The sequence below is a fragment of the Hydra viridissima genome, unplaced genomic scaffold (assembly GCF_058129835.1).
Source record: "Hydra viridissima isolate aposymbiotic clone 2 unplaced genomic scaffold, HvirCarnegie_v1 scaffold_7, whole genome shotgun sequence".
NCBI classification, from domain to species: domain Eukaryota; kingdom Metazoa; phylum Cnidaria; class Hydrozoa; order Anthoathecata; family Hydridae; genus Hydra; species Hydra viridissima.
In genome coordinates this window covers 8346879-8373113 of record NW_028324306.1, presented here as the reverse complement: position 1 = coordinate 8373113, position 26235 = coordinate 8346879, and the positions used below count along the sequence as shown (strand labels likewise).

The 26235-nt window shown below is 27.6% G+C and overlaps 3 protein-coding genes and 2 pseudogenes across 7 annotated transcripts; 1 reads left to right on the top strand and 4 right to left on the bottom strand.

The window, feature by feature from the left end:
* Positions 1-1512, bottom strand: LOC145184578 (uncharacterized). The gene has a single exon (XM_080060295.2). It carries the CDS (start codon positions 1510-1512, stop codon positions 226-228), a length of 1287 nt encoding a protein of 428 aa, XP_079916421.2. The 3' UTR covers positions 1-225.
* On the bottom strand, positions 1-26235 carry LOC145184575 (telomere length regulation protein TEL2 homolog). 5 transcript variants are annotated; one of them, XM_090093589.1, is made up of 24 exons: positions 25557-26036; positions 25081-25198; positions 24881-24938; positions 24412-24497; positions 21587-21655; positions 16024-16171; positions 15650-15752; positions 15487-15555; positions 15152-15293; positions 14932-14990; positions 14583-14660; positions 13957-14021; positions 13756-13863; positions 13504-13601; positions 13331-13422; positions 13103-13219; positions 4605-4676; positions 4200-4364; positions 3949-4040; positions 3628-3727; positions 3368-3432; positions 2160-2275; positions 2004-2086; positions 1-1893 (listed from the first exon to the last, which is right to left on the bottom strand). In XM_090093589.1, the coding sequence occupies exons 7-24, from the start codon at positions 15743-15745 to the stop codon at positions 1873-1875; spliced, it is 1638 nt and encodes a 545-aa protein (XP_089949715.1). In that variant the 5' UTR covers positions 15746-15752; positions 16024-16171; positions 21587-21655; positions 24412-24497; positions 24881-24938; positions 25081-25198; positions 25557-26036; the 3' UTR covers positions 1-1872. The 5 variants fall into 5 exon arrangements, 3 of the variants coding, with proteins under 3 accessions (XP_089949715.1, XP_089949714.1, XP_089949716.1); XR_016454341.1 differs by lacking the exon at positions 24881-24938 and having other exon boundaries at positions 13756-13874; positions 24977-25198; positions 25557-26235; XR_016454342.1 differs by lacking the exons at positions 24881-24938; positions 25081-25198; positions 25557-26036 and adding an exon at positions 24977-25053 and having other exon boundaries at positions 1-1519; positions 1823-1893; positions 13756-13874.
* On the top strand, positions 8383-10064 carry LOC149885994 (uncharacterized; annotated as a pseudogene).
* On the bottom strand, positions 16288-19440 carry LOC149885993 (uncharacterized). The gene is made up of 3 exons (XM_090093620.1): positions 18765-19440; positions 18467-18629; positions 16288-18299 (listed from the first exon to the last, which is right to left on the bottom strand). Exons 1-3 carry the CDS (start codon positions 18975-18977, stop codon positions 17890-17892), a joined length of 786 nt encoding a protein of 261 aa, XP_089949746.1. The 5' UTR covers positions 18978-19440; the 3' UTR covers positions 16288-17889.
* LOC149885992 (uncharacterized) lies at positions 19177-20551 on the bottom strand (annotated as a pseudogene).

The following is a 26235-nucleotide window of genomic DNA, read 5'->3' as shown; positions in this document are numbered from 1 at the left end:
TCCGTTTTTTATACGATTTATTCATTGAAGTGACGTAAACTAAGAAATTATACTCAATATATTACAATTCCAATGAAAGTTACAATTTGAAATTAAATAACGGGAGTCGCCATGTCACTAAATTTAAAATTCCCGTTACCTAAATCATTTTACGTTTTATTGTCATTTTTCATTTGATCCATACATCATTATTGGATTTCATCATCGACGACGATAACAGGATCATTACTCAATAACAGGATCATTACTCAATGCTTTTTCTTTATTGAAATGGTTTTCATTTGTTTGGCTAGCAGTAGCACTCGTCACTTCACCAATGTCACTGTTAAGACCTTCATTCGCACAAAGGTCTTGGTATTTATCTCCACTGTGTATTTTCATGTGTCTAGCAACATGAGATTTCCTAGTGAAAGTTCTTGAGCATATAACGCACATATTTTCTTTTATTTGCGGGACACATGGATCCTCATGCGTCTTCATATGCGCTCTAATATTTTCTTTCTTCGCAAACGATTTTTCGCATTTTTCACATTTATAAGGACGAGTATGGGTTTTCATATGTCCATTAACATCCTCTTTACTTTTAAATAACTTATTGCATACGTCACAAGCGATTTTCTTTTCCGAGGAGTGCGTACGACTATGTCGTAAAAGATGATCTTTTCGTTTAAAAGCACCATCACAATTATCACATTTAAATGGTTTCTCCGCAGAATGAGTTTTTCTATGCCGAATCAAATGATCATTTCGCCCGAAAACAAAGTCACAATCGCCACACTTGTACGGCTTTTCACCGGTGTGAATACGGTTATGCTTTACTAAATGATGATTAGAAGCAAAACGCTTTTCACAGAACTCGCAAGAGTATCTTTTCTCTCGTTTCTCCATTTTCATTTGAATTAATTTTTTATTCATACTTTGATTATCTTCCTTATTTAAATGAATTGATTGCTTACTTAAGACACATTCTTTTTTTTCTTTTAGATTTTCTCCAACAAATTGATTTTCCATTTCAAACACAGCGTCGTTTTTAAAAGACGTCAAAGCTGAAGGTACATTTTCAAACATGTTAGGTTTCTTCTCGGGTGAATCGTCGGAGTTATTATCTGACGCAATACCAAGTAGAGTATCTTTTGCAATATGTTTATCAACTAAATTTTCTACCACAGTTAACTGTTCTTCAATATTACGGATATTATGTGAGTCATTAGATACAATTATTTTATGATTATCATTTTCTGATACTTGTGTTGAAAACTCTTCACTGTATTTTAAATCTTTTCCCAAATCTGAGGAAGAGCTTCGTAAAAATGGCTGGTCGGCAAGTTTCTGATTATTCATTGATGTAGGGTCTGTTTCACAATCTATTATAGAATCTTTACTAAAATTATCAACAATTGCAAATACATGTTGATCATTAGATCTGATCAACTCGACTTTTACTTTAGCAAGCATTTGGCCATCTTTTGTAAATTCCCAAATATTAGTATTTCTTTCTTCTATATTATTCATTTTAAACCTAAGATGATAAAAAACTTGGCTGAAACAAAAAATTTAAAGTAAGTGTAAGCTTTCTATTAATTCTATTCAAATTTTTGAGCATTTGCTATCAAAGTTTCACATATAAATCCAGCAACTTTTTTGACCAATAAATCATATTTTCTGTTCAAAAGGATCTTTTTGTTAAAAAAAAAAAAAAAAAAAAATTTAGATGATTTTATAAACAGTCCATCCTCACAAGGATTGCTATATGAAAATTCCATAATATTATTTGTTTTATTAAGAATTTTATGTATTCCATCTGTAAAACTTGTAATGATACTTGTAATAGTTTTAAGACTCTTCATGCGCTGGTGGAACCACAATTCGCTGCTATGAACCACAACAAATTTCCTGTAATTAGAATAAGATGTAAAACTATTCTAATCTATTATCAATAATTTGGAGATTTAATGCGAAGATTTATTGTAAATGAAACTAGAGCTAATGTAAAACACGCTTACTTGTCCTATTGTTTTTTCTATCAACTGTAGACAAGAGAAAGCCAACTGTTGACATTCAGTATTTGGTTCATGGTTTAGCAATCCTTTAAACATATTAACTGTTAAACATAACTGACATATGCCTAAATACATATATACTTTAAAAAAAATTAAAACCTTTTAACCATTCTTTTGCTTTGCAAATTTCTACGAGCAATTTCGAAAATATTGTCTGGGCAGATACATTCATTACCACCATACTTATGGCAAAGATAATCGACTGTCGCACAAATCTAAAGTAGTTTCAGTACCAATACTCACAAGTCTTAAAAATATAATTAGTAGAAAAACTACTTAAAGAAAGAGAATTTTATAGTATTATAATTTACATCCCTGAGCAATTTGTAAAGAAATAAAAACAAAACCTCTATAGCAAAAATGTTAAAAAGGGTTTTAGACTTGTGTAGCAAGAAGAACAATTGGGCAACAAACTGTAATAAAAAGAATACAAATGCAAACTACACCGAAGAATATGAAGCTGTATTACAAAAGTAAAAAACTATAACCATCCTACAAATCAACAATTGGTCAAACAAAAGATTGATACAGGAGTGGAGGTAGATAAAATGTTCATGAGAGTCTATGAATAAATAAGTCACAATGAACTCACTATTACAGATATCAAACTGATTATGGTGGAAATAACCCTTGGAACAACAAAAATGATGAATTGCTACAAGAAGTATTGATATTTAAAAAAAATACAAACTCTGTTATTAATACCTTTAGGAAGAGAATCCTGCACTTTAAAAAAAAAGTCATAAATTAATGGCAATTGATTCAAAAGATATTTGGAGAAAAAAAAAAGCCTTTGTGACAGGAAAAACATAAAAGTTAGGTAAGTAGTGGTAACCAAGAGAAATATTGAATAAAGTTGTAAGGAACCAAAAAGTTTAAATGTTAAAAAATGAAAATAGAAGAAATTGAAAACACATCAAAACATAAAAAAATATAAAGCAGAAATATGGCATTTTAAAAAAATGTTCCAAAAAATTTTAGTTAAAGAAAATATGGAAAATATGGTCAATTCACTATTTAGAGTTAATCACTAGCACATTTTTTGAAACTCAACTTTAAAACAAAAAATATGTTTAACATTTAAAACATGTTACTCATTATTAATCAATTAAAATACAAAAATATTCTTATAGGAAGAGATCTATACAGTGTAGGATTTTTTTAAAAGAAATAATTAACAAATAATTAATAAGAATCATACAAGAACTCATAAGATAACACCTTTCAAATGTAATTGCGGCAATACCAAATTCGTTTTTTTTTTTTAAAGTTTTTATATTTATAAATGTAAAGACTTGGTCACTTACGCTTCTCTATGAAACCTTAATGACCATATCAACTCAAGGAGCTGTTGTCCCATTGATTCTGTGATCTGTATGAAATGTAAACATGTGATATGATGCATAATTATTGATATATACATGATATTTATTAGTAGTATGAGTAATATAGACAATTATCTACTAATGATTTAACAGAGATAGATATATGTTATTGACTTTTTTTAGAGTGACAGATACCAACTAGTAATTTAGAATGTATCAAAAAGATAGAAGGCTAAACTTACAGGCAAATGATGAGCAGCCATGAGCACAATTCCAAGAGTGCTAATAAATTTTCCCAGTATAAAACAGTCCTCTCCCAGCATATCTAGAGTTTTCATCTTCCTAAGATAAAAAGAACTCCATCACCATTACTCTCATCATCATCATCATCATCATCATCATCATCATCATCATCATCATCATCATCATCATCATCATCATCATCATCATCATCAATCAATCAATCAATCAATCAATCAATCAATCAATCAATCAATCAATCAATCAATCAATCAATCAATCAATCAATCAACAAGCCAATCAAATCATCTGGCAATACTCACATTCCAAACTTGTGAAGCAAAGGAAAAAAGAAATATCCAGCAACCTCATTAAAACGGTTGATATTAGCTGATATTGGTTTGCTCAAACCAGTCTACACATAAAATAACATAAAACATCACTTGTAATCACTCTAAAAACAACAACCTTTAAACACTAGAGAGTGATTTTCAAAGTTTAGAGTTGGGATATAATAAAAAATGATAGGTTTAAGGGGAAAATGAGTCAATGACAAACTTTGAAACAAAATTACTTTTCTCTTTGTTTTCCTTTTAAGTCTTTCATTAATAATAAGTTGCCAGTCAGCCATTTTATTTTCAATTGGAGTGAAATGAAGCGATGGCAATAAGTATTCTCTAAAGCCATTAGGATGGTTGGGTAATGCCTTTGACAATTCAGTTGCAGCAGATGCAAGAACCTGTCATAATAATATACAGTTTCAGTGATTTAAGTTAACAATTCCTTTTTTTTTTTTTTTTTTTAAATTTTTTAAAAACTCATTTTTATGAACTTTAGATTACTTGAAAGAGCACTTCATTAATATTTTGAACTCACACTGTTTTGATAATTAAATTAAATTGTTTAACTTATATTAATAGTGATAAAACCTAGTAAATACTTTTATTTCAAGTTTTTACAAGTTTAAAATATTTTATACCTCTAGAATAGTAACACGTTGTGGTATACTGTAATTTTCTTCATAGAATTCTTGTGAGAGGTACTGAGCAATCTTAAAAAAATATTTCTTTTTTAAATAAAATAGCAGTATAACAAACCCTAATTCAAAATTAAAATGAAACATTTATTTGTAGTTTAGACTATTGTTTTAATATAATAAAATAATGCTTTTTTAAAAACTATTTCAGGTAATTATCTCATCACTAAATTTAAGTGAGTTATAGTTTGTCCTATAATACCAAAAAAATTTTCCCTAATTGAAAAAGCATTAACTTTTTTTACATTGACAGTTTCTTAAAAACATTTTTTACTTTATTTTAAATAACTTCAGTAAAATTCCGTTAACTTAAGTTAAGAAGTTAAACCACTGAAGTAAAGTATTGGTTTGAACCCTTTGACTTTTCAAACATGAATTCTATACTTTGACTCAATCCTTTTCTGTACATCTGATTCCCACTCTTACTCTGACTCCTCCTTATACAAGAATTTATAATGTATATTACTAAATAAAACTTTCTAAAATGATAGATTGCTATTTTCAGCACATTTATTATTTAAAAAGATATTTTTATTTAATTTTGTTAAACTATAACTTGTAGCTAGATACCATATGTCACAGTGGCTTTTTCAAACAAGGAAAGGTCAGGTAGCCTATAGCAAGTTAGTAACCAAATTTGTATTTGCAGATAAAAATTATATTAAAATAAATACATCATAACCTGTAGGTTGTATCACATGGCATTGTCATTTTTTTACCTTTTGAATGTTTATAAGCCAATGAGGACTGAAGTGTGTAGTTAATAATCAAACCAGTTTGTTGTGACCACAGAGGGTGAAATAAATAAATTAATACACTATTCTGTGGGATGTAGCTAGCAGCCTAGTAATAGTAGCTACCAGCTACCTATAAATTTGAATGACTTTAGCACTAGTAATATTGGTAATATATAAATGATAAATCACACTCAAAGAACAAATAAGTTAATAGTGCTTTTTCATATAAAGGATGACAAGAAAAAATGGGGACAACTCTGAATACTAAAATAGAACTATAAAAAAATATTTCTGCATTAATAAATTATAGCTTAATTTTGTTAATAGGGTATTGTTTATATCATGTTAAAGTTGTTTTTTTGTTTTTCAGAGTTTATTATTAGTTAAGATTGTCAAAACATAAACATTCTATATTTTTACTTCATGAGGCAGGCAAGTGTCAATCTGATATCCCTAGAGCCTTGAAGATTGCCATGCAAATTGTATTAAAAATAATTCAGTAATACAAGGAATTGGGCCATGAGGGTGACAGATCAGGAAGAAGTCAAAACCCTCCATTCATATATCTTGCTTACGGAAAATCATCAAGAAGAGAGTTTAATGGAATCCGAAGAGATTAATCAGAAAGATTGCTTGTGACATCTGTGTGATTTGCAAAACAGTACGACTGATTGCTAATGATGATTTGGGATTAAAGCCTTACAAAATGCCTAAAACACAGCTACTGACAAATGCTATCAAAGTCATAAAGAAGCAAAGATGCCAGATGCACTTGAACAGGGCTGCAGGGGATAATTGGAAACAAAATCCTCAAATGATAGGGTATGGTCTCAAGTGCCCCCAGAAGATGCAAGACATTTTGAATGCTACCAGAATCCATCCTCATTATTTGGGCTGGAATTTGTTCCACTTGAAAAACTCCTCTCATTTTTGTCAATCAAGGGATTAAAATGAATTAAATGAACTATCAGCTTTTAAAAGAGCTTATCCTTCCTTGAGCTCAAAAGCACTTTCATAATAACCACTGTATCTTTCAACAAGTTTCTGCTCCTGCTCACAGAGCCTGGGGTACATAATAGGGCAATTACATTTTTTCCATTTAATATTGGTATAGGTGAGGAAAATTCTGACTAAAACTAAGAATAATTGTATATAAAAGTAATAATTGTAATTAATTTTTAATTAAAAATAAAAACTGATTTGGGCAAGTAATTTTTAGTGCTTTTTTCAATCAACACAGAAAGATTACAATTACGTTGAACTAATTACATTTATAGGGCGCTGTACCGAACTTTAAAACAATTAACTTCCATATAAATAAAGTAAACAAACCAACATAATGGTAATACCTTTATATATATATATACATATATAAAACGTTCACTTTTATAATACATTACTGACAAAAGAAACACAAAATTGTTTTAATAAACCATTTTTAATAGATTCAACAGATATTAGTAAATTAATACCAATAGTTTTTATAGCTTTATATATTTAGTAAGTGTTTTTATATTGAGTTACTCATTATATTTGGTAACAATTGCCATACATATTGATAATAATATTAAAGCTATTTTTTTTATCTATAGATATTTTTAAAGGCATAAAATGCATAAATTTACCTGAAATAGAAAATGATATATTTTGATATTCTGTTGATATTTTCTACTATGCAACAAAATATATTTTTCAAATAGATAATATTTAAAATAGGAAAAGTTGCTAAGTTACTTAAAAGTAGAACTCGTCACACAAGTTCTCAGTTTGCAGGACTACCAGATGATCTTCCTGTTAGTGACCTTCCCACATTTAAACAAGTTGTACAGTTCAGCTACAAGCTCAATAGACACTTCATTTCCAAAACAACAACTTATCAAAAAATAGTTTCACAAATAAGCATCAAACTTGTTGAGTTATGGAGAAAAGTGAACCCTAAAATGCCCTTGATACAAGAGATAAGCATCAGGAAAAAACTTGAGACACTTTTAAAAAGAGTTTTGTGTGCTTGAAACAAAAGATCAAAAGGGAACAAACGCAGTATTAGTATTGCTTAATTGGAAAGGGATTTCGATTTGTTGTTTGATTTATCTGCATGTAAATGCGAACTGCCTGTGGCTAAATGTAATGACTGGTATCGTAAAAACTTATTCCTCAAGTTTTGAATTTTTTAAAAATTATTTGTCATCTTAACTTACTTTGAGACAATTTTTTGCATAGTTTATTCTTACATGTAAATAATATTTCAAAATTTAAGTATATCATTAAATTATATAAGTATAATTATAAATTCATATATCTATAATTATATTATAAATTATATTATTATTATTTTTATAATTATATTATAAAGTATATTATAAAATTTAAGTATATTTAAGTATAAGTTAAGTTTCAAAATTTAAGTATAGTCTGCAGATTGGTTAGATGTGATGGTAAAGACTGCAAGAAGAAACATATTTTATGCATTTGTGATGAAGAAAGAAAGGTATTTAATATCTTGAGTTTTAGATTATATTAAAATTTACTTGATGATTACCAAAAATGGAGGTTTTTTTAAAAAAGACCAAAGAGCAAAAAAAGGTGGAAAAGGGTCATTTCAAATTGGCAAAGTTGATCAAAAAGAAAAATTAAACATTAAAAAAAAAAAATAATCATGTGGTGAAAGTCTTGACAAATTGAATTTAGAAGTTGGTATGAATATAAGTATTTATCTTCATTATTATTTTTTTTGTTTTATTTTTATACTAATTTTTTTTACTTTTGCTTTTGTGTTTCTTTTTAGTAATTTTAAGTATTTTAAAAGTCTTCTTATTCTAAGGTTTTATAGTATTTTGTACTAGTACTTAAGTAATCCTCCTCTAGTGGTACTTAATGTACAACCCATATTAGGTTAGGAGAATTAATGGTGTAAGTAATTTTTTTAATTTAACTATTTTTAAATATATTTCATTTTCATTTAGTGTAATAATCTATCATCTGATGACAATGTTTGTGATGACGATAGTGAAAATATTGAAAATACCATGATCCAGAGTTTTATGGAAAAATGCCTATTTCATACAATTACAAACACATACCTAACTTTGCAAAAGCAGCCACATGTTATGAAATTAGTATAAATGCTGCTTCTCATTTTGCTACAGGATTCCTAATTAATTATGGCATAGTAACAAATATTGATAGAGCTTATATTATTACAGAAAAATGTTTTTAATGAGAAGTTTCGAATGGGTGTCCAACTTGGCATCGAACATAAGAAAGAGATTTTTCAATTAAAAATTATTGGAGCTGATGATAAAAAAAAAAAAAAAGAAATGCTTGTTCACAAAATTGGTTACAATTTGGAAGGTGAACCAATAATTATACCAGGAATCGAAAAAGAAGAACATCTTACATTTACTGCAGAGAGTGAAAAGAAGGCAAGAAGGTAAAATTTTACGAAAGAAGTTCTAGAAGAATTTAACAGCGTAGAAACTCTTGAAGCTTTGTTTCTTAATAACACAGGTTCAAATACTGGTACAGACAATGGCCTAATTGTTCAGCTAGAAAAAGCTATAAATAGAAAATTACATTTAGTAGGATGTCAACTCCACCAAAATTAATTACAATTTATACAATTAATTAATTTACTTGATAGAAAAACAAATGGTCTGAAAAAATTTAAAGGCATAATTTGTTCATCTGTTTTAGAAAATTCCATACACAAACTCCCTATAATAAGTTTTTCTACAATAGTCAGAAATTCAATCCTTTGTAGATGAAACTGTTATTTCTGATTTAAGTAATGATCAAAGAAAACTACATAAATATACTCTTGGTATAAGTACAGGCCAAGTCTCCAAAAAATATGCAATGACAAAACCTGGACCTGTGAACCATGCAAGATGGCTGACACTTGCCTTACATATTATGTATAAATATACTAGAGAGGAAAATCCATCTTCAGAGTTGATTATGATAACAAAGTGTATAGTTCAAGTTTATTCTCCAATCAAAAAAAAGTCAGGTCATTATAAAGATTCCCCAAAAATTCTTGTCAAAATGATTGAGGTGATTAAACTACAAGATGAAAACATACAAGAAGTTGTCTTTAGAAACTTAGCTAATTTAAAACTTACTAATTCATTTTGCTGTTTACAGAAAAACTTTCTCTATTGCATGATTATGGATGATGAGAAAAAAAATCAAGACAAAGCTATAGATCAAATACTCAAAATTAGGAAGCTAAATGAGGAAATTAAAAAATTCCTAAGATTAAACCCAAAACTATTATGAAGATTGATTTTGGCTGTAAAAGTTGGACTGATCTAGTACAAGTATCTGAAATTAAAGTAGAACCTCCTACTACAACTTATTTTTCATCTGTTGACCTGATGAAGGTAAAAGAATCTGGAAAGGTTTTACAACTTACATATCTTTCTAACAACTCTCAGTCAGTTGAATGCGCGTAATGTCTGTTACAGAAGCCTCAAAACTAGTTTACAGTCTCAAAAAAAGGCACAGTTTTATTCTTACCAAAGATCAAAGTAGAAAAGAAAGTCATAGAAATGTTAACAAAACCAATTATTTTATTAAAAAAAAAAAAAGAAAAATAATAAGTTACAGTTATTTAAAATGCTGTATTATTTTTGGTTGGCCGGCATCTTTGCCGAAAAGATATTGAGAAAAGAGCTAATTTATATTTTGATTTCTCGGGGAGAATTTTTTATTTCTCGTTTTTCTTAATAAAATAGAGTGAAATTTTTTAGTGCGCCAATCTTTTTTTGGTTTGGGGTTCTTAAAACAATATTTGGGAATGGTGCCATGAATCCTAATGTGGCCCTTCCCTCTAAAAAATACCTCAAAATAACAATTGTTTTGTAAATTGATGATTATTAATTTTGCAAAACTGACGTTTTAATTTATTAGATCAATATCTTATGTCCCTCAATACTGATACTTTAAACATACTAATCAGATTTTGATCTGAGAGGTGGCATATTCAGTGCCCCAACCCTATTGTTTTAAAGGTTACAGCAGAAAATCATATCCTATATATTAAATTTATGAGCCAGTTTTTGAAATAAGCTATATTTAACTAAAGCTTCTGTATCTGCACAATAATACTCAATTTTGTCAGTTTTTTGCTGTTTTTAAATACTGACGCCCAAATTAGTTTTAATTTTTTTTTAATTATTTTTTTTAAAATTGTGATTGGTTTTGTACATAAAATCTTTCACACCCATTCCAATTTTTGTTTTCAAAAAACTTTACTCTATGAAATTTCCCTAGTACATAAGATTGGTATAATACCAGTTTTCCTTACTTCATCATTTCTGTTGTTCTAAACCCCATAAAAATTTGGGGTTTAGAACAACAGAAAAAAAAATCTTTGTTGCATGAGTGTGATAAAATAGCAGAAGAAGTGCTTAGGACTATGATCCTTGATTTCAGTAAATGATTAAATCTCTGCATCAAATCTAAAGGCAGACATTTTGAACACCTTCTGTGAGAATTTTCTGGATGTATAAAATTTTTTGGTTTATTACTTTCACTGATGCCTTTTTCTGTTGAAAAATGATAAAAACGTGAGTCTGTTATTATTTGTCACCCTGTATTAATAATCTCAATTCTTAAGATTAAAAAAATATATTACTTTCATTACAAAATACAACCTTAAAATAATTACGGAAGATAAAGTGAAATATAAATGTTTTAAAAAATGCAAAAAATTTAGTGTTATACCATACTACAATCCTGACACTCAAAATTTTTAGCGACATGTAATCCTTTTATGCAAAAGCCAAGATCAAAATTCCTCTTTTCCATTTATAACCTGCTCACTGCGTAGCAAAACTTTGTTCATCAGATCTAGGTATATTACTTCTTGTAGTTTATTCAGCATCAATACCCCCCCCCCCCCTAACCATTCGCTTCATTAAAGATACAATTCCACCAGAAATTAGTTCACCAATTTTGGTGAGTTTGTATACTAAAGTTTTCCAACCCATCAAGAAGTCACCAGGAATTAAAACTTCAGCTTGAAACTTCTTGGTTCAATCTAATGGTCAAAGAGAAAAGCTTCTCATTATTGTCTTTGGATCCACTAGTCTTCACTCAAAAATACATTTTCATTTTTAACATCTTCAAGATAACCTTATACGTCAAGGCATGGCCATCATGTATGTATTTTTGGGGTCTCTTCAGAACAGCAATCAATTTTGAATTTCTAGCTACACTGGCAACTTGCCTCAACTTCTCAAAAAGACTTTTAGCATGAGGATCTTTTAGTCCATCCTTTTTTGTCAACTGCAGTATATGGACCCCACAACAAAAATGTTAAATTAAAAATAGTCTTGAGGCTTCTTCAGCTTGTGTCATCTAAATTATCAATACTGATTCTGTAACTATTGCCTAAGAATGACATCATTAACAAATTCTTTCATATTTTCTATTGTATTTAGCATATTTGAAGCATCATTTGTTACAATCTATTAAATCTGTTCATTATTAATTAAAAACCTTTTCTACTAGGTTTTAAAAAAAATCACCTAAGTGTCTTTTAATTCCAGTGTATGTGCCATTAATTTATCTAGCATTAATAGCAAAATAACTAGCCCTATGACAAGTTCAGGCATTCATTTTGAAAAACATAAATCAGCCTTATAAGGTTGTTTGCAATTCTTCTTTCTTATTTCTAACATCATCCAATTTTAATTTTCTTTTACTTTTTCTATTTAAAAAAACTCCAACTTTTCTAGCTATTTCTCTATTAAGGGCTACAAATGCTGGTTGTGAAAAGAAGGATAATGGAATATTATTTTTTATCATTAAAAATACCAATAATAACTTTAAAAATTTTTCTGCTGTCATTGTTACAGCTACTTTGTCTGTAATATCTTTTGGCATTAATTCTGAACTTGATTCAATTTGTTTCAAGGTAGTTGGAGCATCGTCCTTGTTGCAATCTTTCATTTTGACAATTTCTAAAATTTCAGGATGAAAATGTTACAAATCTTTTTAAACTAGAAGCACCAATAGGTCCACTTTTATCAGCACCACTGTAATTGCTGATTTTTTTTTTCTCCGAATTTTTCTCCATCATTATTTTCTCCATCATCATTTTCTCCATCATTGTTTTCTCCATCATCATTGACACACTGACATAAAAAAATTTATTGTCTGAACTAATTGTGAAGAAAAAAAAAAAAAAAACTCCTACTAAAAATCACCAGTACTCAAGCACTAATGTTTTTTTTTCTTTGAATTGTGCAGAGAGTTTTGTATTTTATTCATACTGTTAATTCATTTTATATTATACTTACAAGTTATTTATACTAAAAAGAGAATAAATTAAAATTAAGATTTTCTGTGGTAATTGACACACTATCCTTTAAAGGCTGTCGCTGTGATGACGTAAACTAAGAATGTTGGTATGATTGTTAACACTCACTGAAAATTAAATGCAATTTTGGTCGAAACCTCTGTTCAAGTAATTTGTTTTATTTTCAAGCTAAATGAGGGGCATAGATAATATATAATGAATTTTACTTTAAATAAATTTCACTAACTTTTTAAAACAACTATGAGATAAATACTTAAAAAAATAATGTTCCACCAGTTAAAAAAAATCTTTAAATCAAGTAAATATTTAATAATCTTTCACAATTTTTGAAATCCATGAAATAATATGAAAAATTACAATAATAAAAATTTACTAACTTTGATAGGACATTTAACACATATAGTAATCAATGATGCCATTTTCAATTCAAGAAAGTTGCTGATACTAAACTGATCTTCCATATGAATAAGTATTTGAACAAGTTCTATGCACACCTTAAATGTTTGAAACTTCCAAAATTATAACATGAGAACTCCAGTATTAGTTTAATCTGTTCAAAATTTTAGCAAAGCTTAAAAGATGAATTTTGAAACAAACTTATTTACATCAGACAAGTCACCAGGTTCCATTTTAACAAGCTTCTCAAGAACTTTCAAAGATGCCTCTGTGAGATTTGGATCTTCTTTGCTTCTTAAACCTAATGAGAGAGATGAATAGATGAAAAAACTTACATCACTACCTAACTTTCTTGCAAATTAGTAAACATTTCTTGACATACCTGTAATACAATCTCTTAAATACCTAGGAGGCTTTACTCCATTAACACTATCATCAAGTTCTTCATTATTTGGGTTAATTGGCACAAGATCATCATCACTAAAAAGATTATTACACCTTATTTTTTCAAATAATGGCTTTTAAACATTACAAATTAACTTTTAATGTTTAAAAAGCCATTCTTTGAAATTACTAGTTCAAGTATTAAAAAGTATTTGAAACTAATGTAGAAATAGAAAAATCGTTAACAAACCTATCAAGTTCTTCAGGTAAAGATGTTTCTACTTTTATTGGATCAACAACTTCAGAGTGAATAAAACCCTTTTCATCAAGGCTGTTGTTGTTAAAAATCATTTTAGACCTAAAGTAAACCTTTGGCAATAATACTTTTAATTTATAAAAATTTTAAACCACCAGATTAAAAAATAAAACAAAAACAAGGATAGAAACTCACTTTATGGCATTTTCAGGATCATTAGAAAGTTCACACAAATAATTAATTTCATCAGTTCTTTCAAGCTGCAAAAAAGATTTGCTTGCAATTTTTAATTATAAACTTATTACTATTAAAATATATTCTAAAGAATTATTTTCTCAAAAAAAACTTGCAATAAAGCAATTTTTTATTTAAACACTAAAGGGAAAAATACTTGAAAAAACTACCATCAACACAAGAGACAAAACAGCCTTTGTGTTGACAAATAATCATTTGCACTGAACATAGCAATCTAATAACTTTGAATAATATGCAAGTGTAAACGGCAACACATCTTAAAGTTAAGCATTAAATTCATAATTTTTTTTCTTGAATATTTTTTTTCATTTTTAAAAGCAATAAAGACGCTCACTTTCAGAGAGAAAATCCATAATGATTATCATATATATTGTAAAGTTTTTGCTTTCTTCAATTTTCAAACCATTAGCTTTACTCTTATTGATACTTCAAAAATGTTTGTTATAGATTTGATGCATAAGTTTAAAAGTTTTGGTCTAAGAGTTTCACTTTAAACTATATGGAAAAGGTATTAAAATATTTGATATATTTAATTTAAACCATCACAAGTTGAATAAATAACTCACATCAAATTTGAGTTGCTTATCAGGACCATCAAAAACAGATGTCAGTGACTCTGCAACAATCATTCCAATTTCGTGCAGCTGTTTGATAATGAAAGTTATTTGTTACGTTCAGTATAGCAATTTTAAACAACTTAAAATATTTTGAGGGTAATTAAAAACTTTCTAAACATTATTTTACTATAATTTCAATTTATATGTATGTTTGGTAAAATTCTCATTTTATTTAATTTTATGTATCAATTAATGTAAATATTTTAGCTATATAAGATTTATTTCAACAAAATATTTTCATAAACTATATCCTTAAAATTTTACAATAAAATGAAGGTTATGAAAATATCAATTGAACCTTAGGATCAGGACTTTCTAAATGAGCAGGTATCCCATCCATCATTTTGAGAATCATTTCTAAGAATTACCAAATTAAAAACTTATGAAAATAAAAAATCTTAACTGCTAAAATAAATATATGAAAATAGCTTAGTAAAGTTTTATTTCTCATTGCAGTTAATGTTATATAAATAGAATCTGTATGATGATAACAAAAATAGTTAACAATTCTGACATACCAGATTTCCAAGTTAGTCTTTGCTTTTCATTTAAACAGCCTAATGATATAAGAATGCATTTACTTATGTACAAATGTTGTGCATATGAGGAATATTTAATTGAACTTCTTTTTCCCCAGATGTCCATTGCCTTAAATATAACCTATGTCAAAAAAAAAAAAAAGAAAAAAAAAAAAAGATAAAAATAACTTTTTCAACTAATTTTAATTTTTTGCATATGTTATTTGCTAGTGGAGTAGAGGAAATTATTTAGTACATATATCTATTTGAACTTAGCAGTAGTAATTATTTAAAGTTAAAAAAACATTCAATATTTGTGGATATTTTGATGACACCTCTTTGAATATTGTTTCATTTCCTTTACAACCAGCAAGGTACTTTATGATATTGAGCAGTGTTGTATCCTAGATTTAATACAATTTTTTTAAAAAATACTTGTCAATTTTGATATTGATTGAATAATAAAATTAATTAGAACTAAAATTTCAATTGACTTACATTCATATATGTTCGTACAAATAAGTACTTGTGTGTTAGTAAAAACTTTAACATAGGCTTTGAAAGTATTGAATCACTGAATAATGCAGACAGCATATCTGCACTACATAAAAAAAAATTATCAGAGACCTTTCCTTAAGTTTTTTTAACATTAAAAAAAAAAAAAAAATTGTAATACTTTAAAAATTTTTTTTTTTTACATTTTATAAACCTAAAGATTATTAGCACATGTATTGACTTATAACTTTAGAAATTTTAGAAGAAAAAATCTTTAAGTAAAATAATATTAGAATTTTAAAATGGCTGTTGCACTAACATTACTTTATGTAACCTTTTTTTATAATTGTTAAAGAAAAAAAAGAAAAATTTTTTACTTTTTACAGGCTTTTATAAGTGGCTCTATTGCTGCATCAAGAGCAATATCAGGTATAGTAAGAAATAATTTGGAACATATGCGCCTCCACAAAGGACTTTCAGAAACCCATAGTGAAATAGATGGCAATAATTCTTTGTACAATATATCTGAAGGATAAGAAAAAGATATTGATTTACTTTTTAAAAACAAAAAAAGACTTTGACAATTACCACAACTATAATTGCATTGAACCTTAACAATACTTTAGACTTTTCTCTATATATTTTTATTGCTTTTTGAATTTTTTCTATAAATCTAAATTTATTATTAGTAAAAAATAAGAACAAAAACAAATATGGTCTATTAAATAACACAGTTGAAATTGTTGCCCCAAAGACCAAAAAATCTATTAAATCTGTTAAATTCCATAGCATCTAATAAAATGGGCTGAACATGTTTACTTTGTAAACTCTTTATTGAAACTTATTTAATCAATTTACATAATTATTCATCACAATGAACAACTATTTCTTGAAGTAAAATGTTTAGACAGCAAACAAAAGTTGTTGTATTTAAGCCAAGTAAACTAGCTGTTTTGGCCATAATTCTTCTTTGCTCCACATAACCTTTTGATCTCTTATTTATTTGTTCGAACAGTTAATATTAACAGGAATGCATTATTAAACTATGTACCCAATTACTTTTAATAATGTACAACTATATAAATTTACTGATAAAAAAAACAACTCATTTCACACAAAATTTTAAAAGCCAACATTTTGCTGTTTCTAAAAGAAGCAATAACTATACTATGTTGTTATTTATTTATTTAATTTTTCCTGGTTTGTTAAATTTTAAAAGCAACAACTTCATCTTTTTTGACTCAAATGCAAATAAAGATGCACTTTTAATTGTGGGAAAAATTTAATAAAAATTTCTTTACAATGTTCAAAACTATGAACCCATTACAAACATAATTACCTACAGCTTTAAAATGTTTTTTAAAACCAAAATAGAATTTAAAGATATTCTCTTGAGACTGTTTAATTAACACAGTTAGATTTATCCATAAACTTTTTGTGATGTAATCAACAGCATTTATTGCATGTTCCTAAGAACTTATGATACAACTCATTTTTCTGAATATTATTGCTAAGTTTTTCAAACATCATAAAAATATCATTTCTATTAATATTCATATCAGATTTCAAACTGCTTTCCTAAGTATTTATACTGGCTTTTATTTAAGGACTTTATACATAATATCTTTTGTGAGTTTTGAATTTCACATAAAATGCCTAAAAATCTGTTATCACTCATTTGATGATATTTACTGATTTGCTTTTCCATTGTATTAGCTTGAAATTGACTAGATAAAACATACTTAAATATTTCTAAATATAAACCTCCGATTAGACTTTTCATTGTTGGAACATCAGGGAAAATTTAATTAACTCATTTCATTAGGTTGGATATCCTTGTGGATTTATAAAGAAACAATGTATAATTCTGATTATATACTTTTTTATGTAATACTGATAAGATACTTTTTGATACTTTCTCCACAACTTCATGCATATAGAAAACAAAATTTTCACTTTAAATCAGGGTTGGTACCCAAAAACCCAAACCCAAAAACCCACCCAAAAACCCAAGAGCAAAAACCCATCAAAAACCCAACTTACTGGGTTTTTGGTCTCAAGTTTTTCATTTATAACTTTTTCGGTCATAAATTAGTTTCCATTTAACACTATAGGTTAGATGCTGCTCAAAAATTGTCCTAATGATAATAAAATAACGAGTTGCGTATTATATATTTCATCAATGAAACTTTTTTTTCCCTTGGAACAGCACTATTTAAACTTAAAAATTTAAAACAAAGTCATCAAACAATTTCATCATCAGTAATTATGCATCTTGATCTTAAATGTCTGCAAATTCGTACAAGCATTTCAACTTTCTCTATTCCTAAACGATTTTTAATTTTGCTCCAAATCATGCCAAAGGATGAGAAAAATCTTTCAATGGATCCAGAACTAGATGGGCAAGTGTGCAAGTGCCGTAAAAACCTTGCAAAATTTGCAGGTAATTTTGAAGACTTAGACTCCTTCATTTCTATAATTTTCCACCAATTTGTTGCTGATGTTGTGCTTTTTACACTATCATTAAGTAAATATGTCGGAAAACAATTAGCATCTTTTAGTTTAAATGCATAGTAGCCAGGCATAAATTCAGGATAGATTTCATTCAACCATTCCTCAGCTTCTTCTTCTTGACTTCTATTCAATGCTCTTCCTAAGTAAATATTAAATATATCATCATATAAGTATAATATAACATTATATAAGTAAGGGTATAACATTGGTAAACTTAAATGGAAATTTTATTTTCTGGGAACTCTATTATTTGTTTAAATTTGATCACATTCAATTTATTTTTTTTACAATTTTATAGTATGTTACCTTCATATTTTGAATCTGTTAAATTAGCCAGAAAATGACATGGAATGATTGCTTTCTTAAACCTCTTTAAAAAATCATCTTTGTACAGAGCCAATTTTTTATCATGTATGAAGCTTTGCCAAATCTCAACTGCTTCAGACAATGTTGTATCATCTGCCTGCAACTACAGCAAACACAATAATTTAGTTTATAATTATGTAAATAAAGTTAATGGTGCCAGAAATATGTAGTTTTAATATATTTACTATATTCAAATTTAATACATCTAGCAAATAACTAAATAAACTAAATTATAAACCTTATCTAATGCAGCACCAATAATTTTTAGTTGTGCTTGTAAATTAATTGCTTCTCTCTGTATTGACAGATTGTCAATTAATCTTCCGATTGAAGGATCAATGGACTCCATATGCTCACCTCTAATGGCAACATACAGGGAATGATTAGATATGTATGTCTTTATACAATCTAATTGGGAGTTCCAGCGAGTATCATTGGGTAGCTGTGGCATTAGTCCACCTTTTTAATTAACCACCCCTATAGAATAATTGTTTAACAAAATTCAACAAAGAAATGTTAAAAAATAATCTTTGTGTACATTAGCTAGGATCTCTTTTGCCATATTTATTACTTACGCCAATATCATTAACGCTGTTTTATTTCATAATGTACATTGCATCACAAAATATGATCAGTAAGTCAATAACAATCTAAAATTTGGTACATACATGTGGTTGGTGATGATTACAAAAATATCTATGAATTTCTACAATATTCTTTATTATGGACTTCGAAGAGACATCCTTTTCAACTAAGTTTAGAAAATGAGCAGAGCAACCATATGTTATCAGCTTAGGGATTTCAGCTTGCAAAAGCTCTCTCATTTTAGACATTTTATTTTCATTGTCAGTGCATACTGCAAATACCTAAAAATGAAAGTAAAAATATATTTATTTTCATTAGTTTTCTCCTCATTAGTTAACTTTACTTAATTCAAACTTTGAATAGACTTATGCAAGATTATTATGAAAATATTCTATTTAATATGCATTTTTCAAATTTTTATTGTAAATAAGTGGTTGTAAATATATACACACACACACACACAAACACACACACACACACACACACACACACACACACACTTTAAATACAAAAGTTAGCTCACACTTTATTGAAGGTATCTTTTGCAACTTGATTGCATCCTTAGCAGCCAGAGTGCAACAATTTGCTGTTTTTGATTGGCTTCCAGCATCAACTGCAGAAATGAGATAGGGTTTACTTCCATGATGGATACTATGAGCAATTATAGGATCATAACTGACTGTACTCCAACCATCTTGAATTAGGGTAATAGCACAATCATCAGCAAGATCACTTTTCATTGAACTAATTACTTCTTTATTTACCTTTACTAAGAGCTCTGAAGATATCTGCTTTCTATTTGGTGGCTTGTATCTAGGTCTTAGTTTTTTAATCAGTTTGATAAGTTCAAGATTTTCTACTATGTTGAATGATATATTTGCTAAAAAGAAAAACCTCGTGACTTTCAAATCCAGTTCATCCTTCTGATTAATTGTTGTTGTAGCAACAAATTTAGAAATGGATGTTTGTCGTTGCACCTTCAATGGATTTGAATGAAAAATTGAAGAATAAGAATCATCACTAATAACACTGAAACAAACTTGTTTTTTATCTTCTGACTGGTTAGACATATTTGATGCTGCAGATGTAGATGGCCTTGACTCTAAGACTGATATATTGTTAAATACTTCTGTGGAATCATTTGCACTTCCTTTTTTTATTCTTCTGCATTTGTCTAAATGGCTCTTAACTCTCTCTATTTTTTAGTTATGCTCTTTTTGCAATAATTACATATTACTCTATTTGGTTGATCACCTAATATGGTCACTTCATTCCACTCATTAGCCTTATTTCTTCCTCCTGAATGATACTTTGGCATGTTGAAGGATATGTAATCTACTTATACTTTATATTTAATTAAAATTCTAAAATAATATCTATATTCAAAATTATCTTAATATATTAGAAAAAAATGTAATCTAATTACTAACTTAGCTATTGTATAACTCAACATACCTGTAAAAATGAAAATAGCTTTTAGATAACTATAAGTTAATCCAACTTTGTCACTAAAGATTTGTATCAAACTAGAGATTTGGTTTTAGCAAAAACCCAAAAACCCAAAAACCTAGCAAAAACCCAGTAGGGTAAGGTTCTTGCTCAAAAACCCGGGTTTTTGCCAACCCTGCTTTAAATCAATACTACCACTGGTCAATTTACAAACACTAACCTTTCAAAAACATTCAGATAATGGAACTAGATTCCCTTTCATAATGAGCTTTACATATCATCATAATTGTAATATTTTCAATATTAGTAGTAATTTATCAAAAAATGTTTGAGGATATGTGATTGTCATTTCTTTTAAATGAAAACCCTGCTGGACAATAACTATCATTAAAACTTGTTTTTAATTGTATCATATCTTCTAAAATTGTCTGTTTCATTAGCAATGAATGGTCTTATCATTCACGAACTGCTTAGGGCCTGTACAAAAGTTGAGCTTGATTGAATTAAAGATGAATTTGATAAAACCTTTTGGTTTACAATAATTGTTGGTATAGGACTTTTGAAATAGTTCAATGTTTTACACTTACCTCTTTTTCAAGTATTTATCTTCAAAACAATTGATACATATTGCTGGGTTCTCTGTGACACCCAATTACTTAGTTGACAAACTTAATACAATGATTTCAAAGATCATAATGACTGCTATTGGAAAAACAAAAAGCATTTTTGTATGGTACATTATTGCTGTTACTGGAACATTCTCCAATCTTACATCTATAAATATATCTAGAACCTACAGCATAACACTTTTTGGGGTTTGTGAAATAAAACTATTTTTTAAAAACATAATTTATACTATATAATTAAGAAATCTGTTTATTTGTAAATTTTTAAATCTTATTTGTCAAATTATGACAGTGAAGATTTTTTTTGCCCACTAATTTCTGGTCTATAAGCTAACAGATACGGCTGTGTTACATAATAGGCCATGAAACAAATAAGCACTGCATAAGAGCAATATTATACCTCCTTTCCCAACAATACAAATTTTTGCAATTAGGCGACTTAAGAATGCAAGTGAACAATCTTTTGAATCTTAAAATCAAACAAAAAAAAATTTTACATTGTAAATGTTTATAAAAAAGTAGTTCTTTTAAAATAAACAATCTATATATATGTGTGTGTGTGTGTGTGTGTGTGTGTGTGTGTGTGTGTGTGTGTGTGTGTGTGTGTGTGTGTGTGTGTGTGTGTGTGTGTGTGTATACACACACATACACACACACACACACACTTACTATATAACAACATTATACCTCTAATTTAAATTGTTTATTTAAAAAAAAAAAGAAACCTTAATGGCAAAATTTGATGCAATTGTGAAACTACTGACTGATATTTAAAAGCATGAACAAACTGATGAGAACTTCTTTAAAGGTTTTGTGTAATTTAACAGTAATGTAAATCTAACATGATTATGAATCTAAAGCAACAATAAATTTTTGAAAAAATATGGTGATTTTACAATGTAACACCAAGGACAAGAAAGATTTTTGAAATTGTTTTTGAATTTGTTGACAAAATGCAAAGACAGAACTGCATTTGGTTTAATCAAACTAATTGGGGAGAAATTAGTAAATTATATTCAAAAAATTAGTAAACTATATTCAGGAAAATTTGTGAATTATATTCAAACAATTACATCAAAGATAAATTATGCAAAAAAAGCATTAAATATTACATTGGAAACTTGAGATCTGAATTAAAGATTGGAAATAGTATTTTTAGTCTTAAAATTGACAGTTTACCAAGATTAAGAAGATATGATTTAGGAAGATATGCTTAGGGAAGATGTATTTTATGAGAATGTGTTTGTGCAATGCTATACAATGAATATAATACAATGATATATAATATAATACAAATCTATATAATGAATATGTGTTTACATAATACTATATAAACAGACACTTAGAAACTAACACTTTTGAATATAAAAATATGTTTGTAAATACATTTAAAAAATACAAAAGTTTTTTAAAATTTTAAAGTTTTAAAAATACAATATAAGTTTTTAAAAATAATTTCAGATAATGGAAAAATTATATTAAAAGCAGAAAAAATTTTAAGTATTAGTACAACTGTATATGACCATTATGGACAATGAATATTTTGATAACAAGGAACTTGTCAAGGAAATTTTAGGAATATCTAACAAGTTTTAAAAAAAGGATTAAAATACTGGGCTCATTTCTCACAATTGCCAGTAAATAAACTACTAAATAAAGGTACTGCTAAAACTTTAAAAAAAAGCTGATACATTTTCAATAAAAACTAGAATTTGAAAAGATTTTACAAGAAAAAATTTTCAAACAAGCAATTTTGAGAAAAAAAAATAAGATGGAACTCCTGCTAAATGATAATTTTGAAGCTTCTGGAATAAAAAACTTTTTTCAATTCATATGAGGTTAATATTCATTAACTAAATTTTACTGAAGATAATTGGCTACATCTAAAAGGTTTAATGAAAACTTTAGGTGTATGAAATGACGAAAATTGTAATGAGCACAACCAACAATTGGTGAAATGTTTGCACACTTTCTACCATGTTTTCTAACATTTCTAAAATTGATTATGAATTTACTAAAAAGTTTATTATCAATCTGAAAATATTGAAAAGATTCACTACTACAAGTGTAAAAAACTAGATGAACTGGATATTAAGATACAAAGCATACTGCCCCAAAATTAACAAAACTATACTTGAGATCAAGGCTGTTTATGATTTGGAAGTTCTGTTAGGAATTTTATTGGTGAAAAAATTACTTTAGAAAACTTTTAACTACTTGAAAAATTGAGGCAAAGGCCAAGAAAACAATTTCCCCTATTTAAACTTGCAACTGCCTGATTATTGGTTTGTACATTTCTTTTCAATTTTAAAATGTAAATCTTCAGATTGAGAAACAGCTTTACATCAATATTTACAGAAAGAACTTTTTATTCACTGTTACTTAAACATTGTAATGGTCTTGTATGATCTTGTTTTAGTTATTTGTATGATTTTTTTCATTACCTTTTTTATAATTTTCTTCAACAATCTGAGTTTTGCTGTTAATTAATGTAAAAAATAATAATAATAATAAACAAAAACAAAATAAATAACAATAAACAGAAATAACACAAACAAAAATAAAGTAAAACAAAAATAAAATTAAAAAAAATGAAATGAAATAAAAATAAAATAAAAGTAAAATAAATAAAAATAGATGAAAAATTAATAAGATCAAAATAAAATAAGGGGAGAGAGGATTTATTATAGAAAGGAAAACCTATTCTCTTGTCCCTCTGTTTTCATACATGTTTTTTTACAACCTGCACCTTAGTTAGAAAATTCATTTCAAAATACTATTAGATTTAATCATTTTCAACTGTTAACCATTTAAAAGATCACCTATTTAGACAAATGACTAGAACACCATTGAAACAAAAATTTTAATACAAAAAATCAGAATTTAACTTTTTTTTAACATCCCAAATTAAAAACCAAAATAAAGTGTTTTTAAGACTGCAGAGATATCTGATTATTATTTTCATATTCTTTTGCTTGAGAAACATAAATCTAAACAACTTTTTTTTTGTTATTGTTTTGATCCATTGTGTTAATGCAATAAAAAATATTGAAATTTTAAAAACCCTGAAACAAAAAATATTTTTATGTGTTAACATTACCATTCAAGGAATGAACATAAATTCATCCTATGAATCTGAATGCTTAATAATAACAAAAATACTCAAAAAAAGTTCAGTAAATTATAGCTGTAAAAAAAAAAAAAAAAAAAAAAAAAAAAACTTACTTTGCTGTGCTTGATATGACTTTTTCAGAACCTCGAGCACAACTACAGACAACTTTGTAAAATACACATTCGGCGAAAACACTTGACTAAACAGTAAAATATTAGACTTTTTAATATTTTTTCTTCTAACTTAATTGACATAAATAAAAATTTCAAATATAAACAGCACTATTGTAGTTTAGTGTTTGAAGTTATTTAAAACAATAGAGATTAAATAAGATCATAAAAACTGATATATTTGGTTTAAATCTTTGACATAAGTTCAGTATAAAAACCCATAACTGGGTTGTACTTATAATGCAAGCATAGCACTACAAATCAGTAGTTTTAGATTGAGCATTTGATTGCAAAATTCATTTAGTGAAGGTGAATATTCTTATATAATGTTAATTACTAAATACAAAACTGTAGCATTTTTACAAGATGATACAAAATATTATTAAAAAACTGATAAAAATTCAAAACATACTAAAAATTTATGACATTTTGCAAGTATAGCAAGTTCTTTTTGAGTCACACGATTGCTACTGTTGGGAAAAAGATAAGAAAACTATAATAAACTTACTTCATTTTAAGTTTTAGTTTATTTGCAACTCGATCTGGTACAGATACAAGAATTTTTAAAAGATCATCCCACCATTCATTCACTTTTTGTTCAAAAACTGATACCTTATTTACCACACTAATTGGAATTGACAGACTTTCATTCCATACCAAAGTCAGAAGATAGTTGCTCTCAAAAAGAGAGGCAATAAGATTTACTATACAATACTGCAATGCCAGATGCCTAAGAATATTTAAAAATTAAGAACAGTAGAGTGAATAAATAAAATAGTAGCATGCAATCACATTTAAATTGGGTTAATACACTTATTGAAATAAGCACTCTAGTGCTTATTTCAATAAGTGCATTAGCCCATTGCTTCTACTATATAACCTTGGTATAAACAAGTTTATACCATATAATAGGAGCAAAAGTTAATAATTAGATAGACAGTCTAGAAATAAATTAATTTCTTTTTATGTTTTCTGTCTCTAGACATGTACTTGTGTTTTATTACAATGGTACTCAACCAACAATAATAGTTTTATTGTTTATTAACTTTACTTCTTAAATTGATAATTTCAAAAGCATTTACACTTACCTTTCCTCTGCTAAGATTTCCAATAAACTTAGAAGTATAAACTTCGGACACACCTTCACTATCTCTACATTAAGTTCATTTATCAATCTCTCTGAATTTGTCAGATAGTTTAACTTTTTTGTTGCAATAAGTATAAATTTATAGACCTCTTTTAGGTGATATGTTGAAAAAATCTCTTTTACTGAATCAAAACTCAAGCATTTAAAATGTAACAGCTCAATATAGTTTACATCTTCTCTCATTAAAGATAGAAGCTCATTTATTAGGTCATTGAATGAATGTATGCTTGTACAATCTTGAAAAGTCTTTTCTATTACCTCCAAATTAGATTTTACTTGCATATTAGCAATACATTAATGCATGCATGAACAACAGATATCTATGCTTTTATCAGCCAAATGTGTTAATAGCTTACATCTTGTTTTTCTCCTAAAGCTAAAGACACGAAAAATTTGAGACCGATGTTTTATTTCATTTCCGACTTAAAACATCCGATGTGGGCTGTCTATACAAAATGAATTTGGTACATCGAGAGTTTGACTTACTGATTAACATGGCAAACCCAAAAAAAGCTTTCAGGAAATTTGAAAGTACGAGTTGTCACTCTGCCCTCTCTAAGGAGGAAGTTTGCAGGAGCGGTACTATGAGTGATTAATACACTACCCAATATTTCGAAACT

What these genes read in the sequence shown, in the direction of transcription:
- LOC145184578 (XM_080060295.2), bottom strand. Translation starts at nt 1,512, where the DNA reads ATGAATAATATAGAAGAAAGAAATACTAATATTTGGGAATTTACAAAA.
- LOC149885993 (XM_090093620.1), bottom strand. Translation starts at nt 18,977, where the DNA reads ATGCCACAGCTACCCAATGATACTCGCTGGAACTCCCAATTAGATTGT. An exon ending in TTGGTGCTGCATTAGATAAG is followed by an intron (nt 18,630 to 18,764) that starts GTTTATAATTTA and finishes TGTTTGCTGTAG; the next exon opens with TTGCAGGCAGATGATACAAC. An exon ending in AACAGATTCAAAATATGAAG is followed by an intron (nt 18,300 to 18,466) that starts GTAACATACTAT and finishes ATATTTACTTAG; the next exon opens with GAAGAGCATTGAATAGAAGT.
- LOC145184575 (XM_090093588.1), bottom strand. Translation starts at nt 25,897, where the DNA reads ATGCAAGTAAAATCTAATTTGGAGGTAATAGAAAAGACTTTTCAAGAT. An exon ending in CTTATAAAAGCCTGTAAAAA is followed by an intron (nt 15,753 to 16,023) that starts GTAAAAAATTTT and finishes TTTTTTATGTAG; the next exon opens with TGCAGATATGCTGTCTGCAT. An exon ending in TTACCTGAAGAACTTGATAG is followed by an intron (nt 13,602 to 13,755) that starts GTTTGTTAACGA and finishes TAATCTTTTTAG; the next exon opens with TGATGATGATCTTGTGCCAA.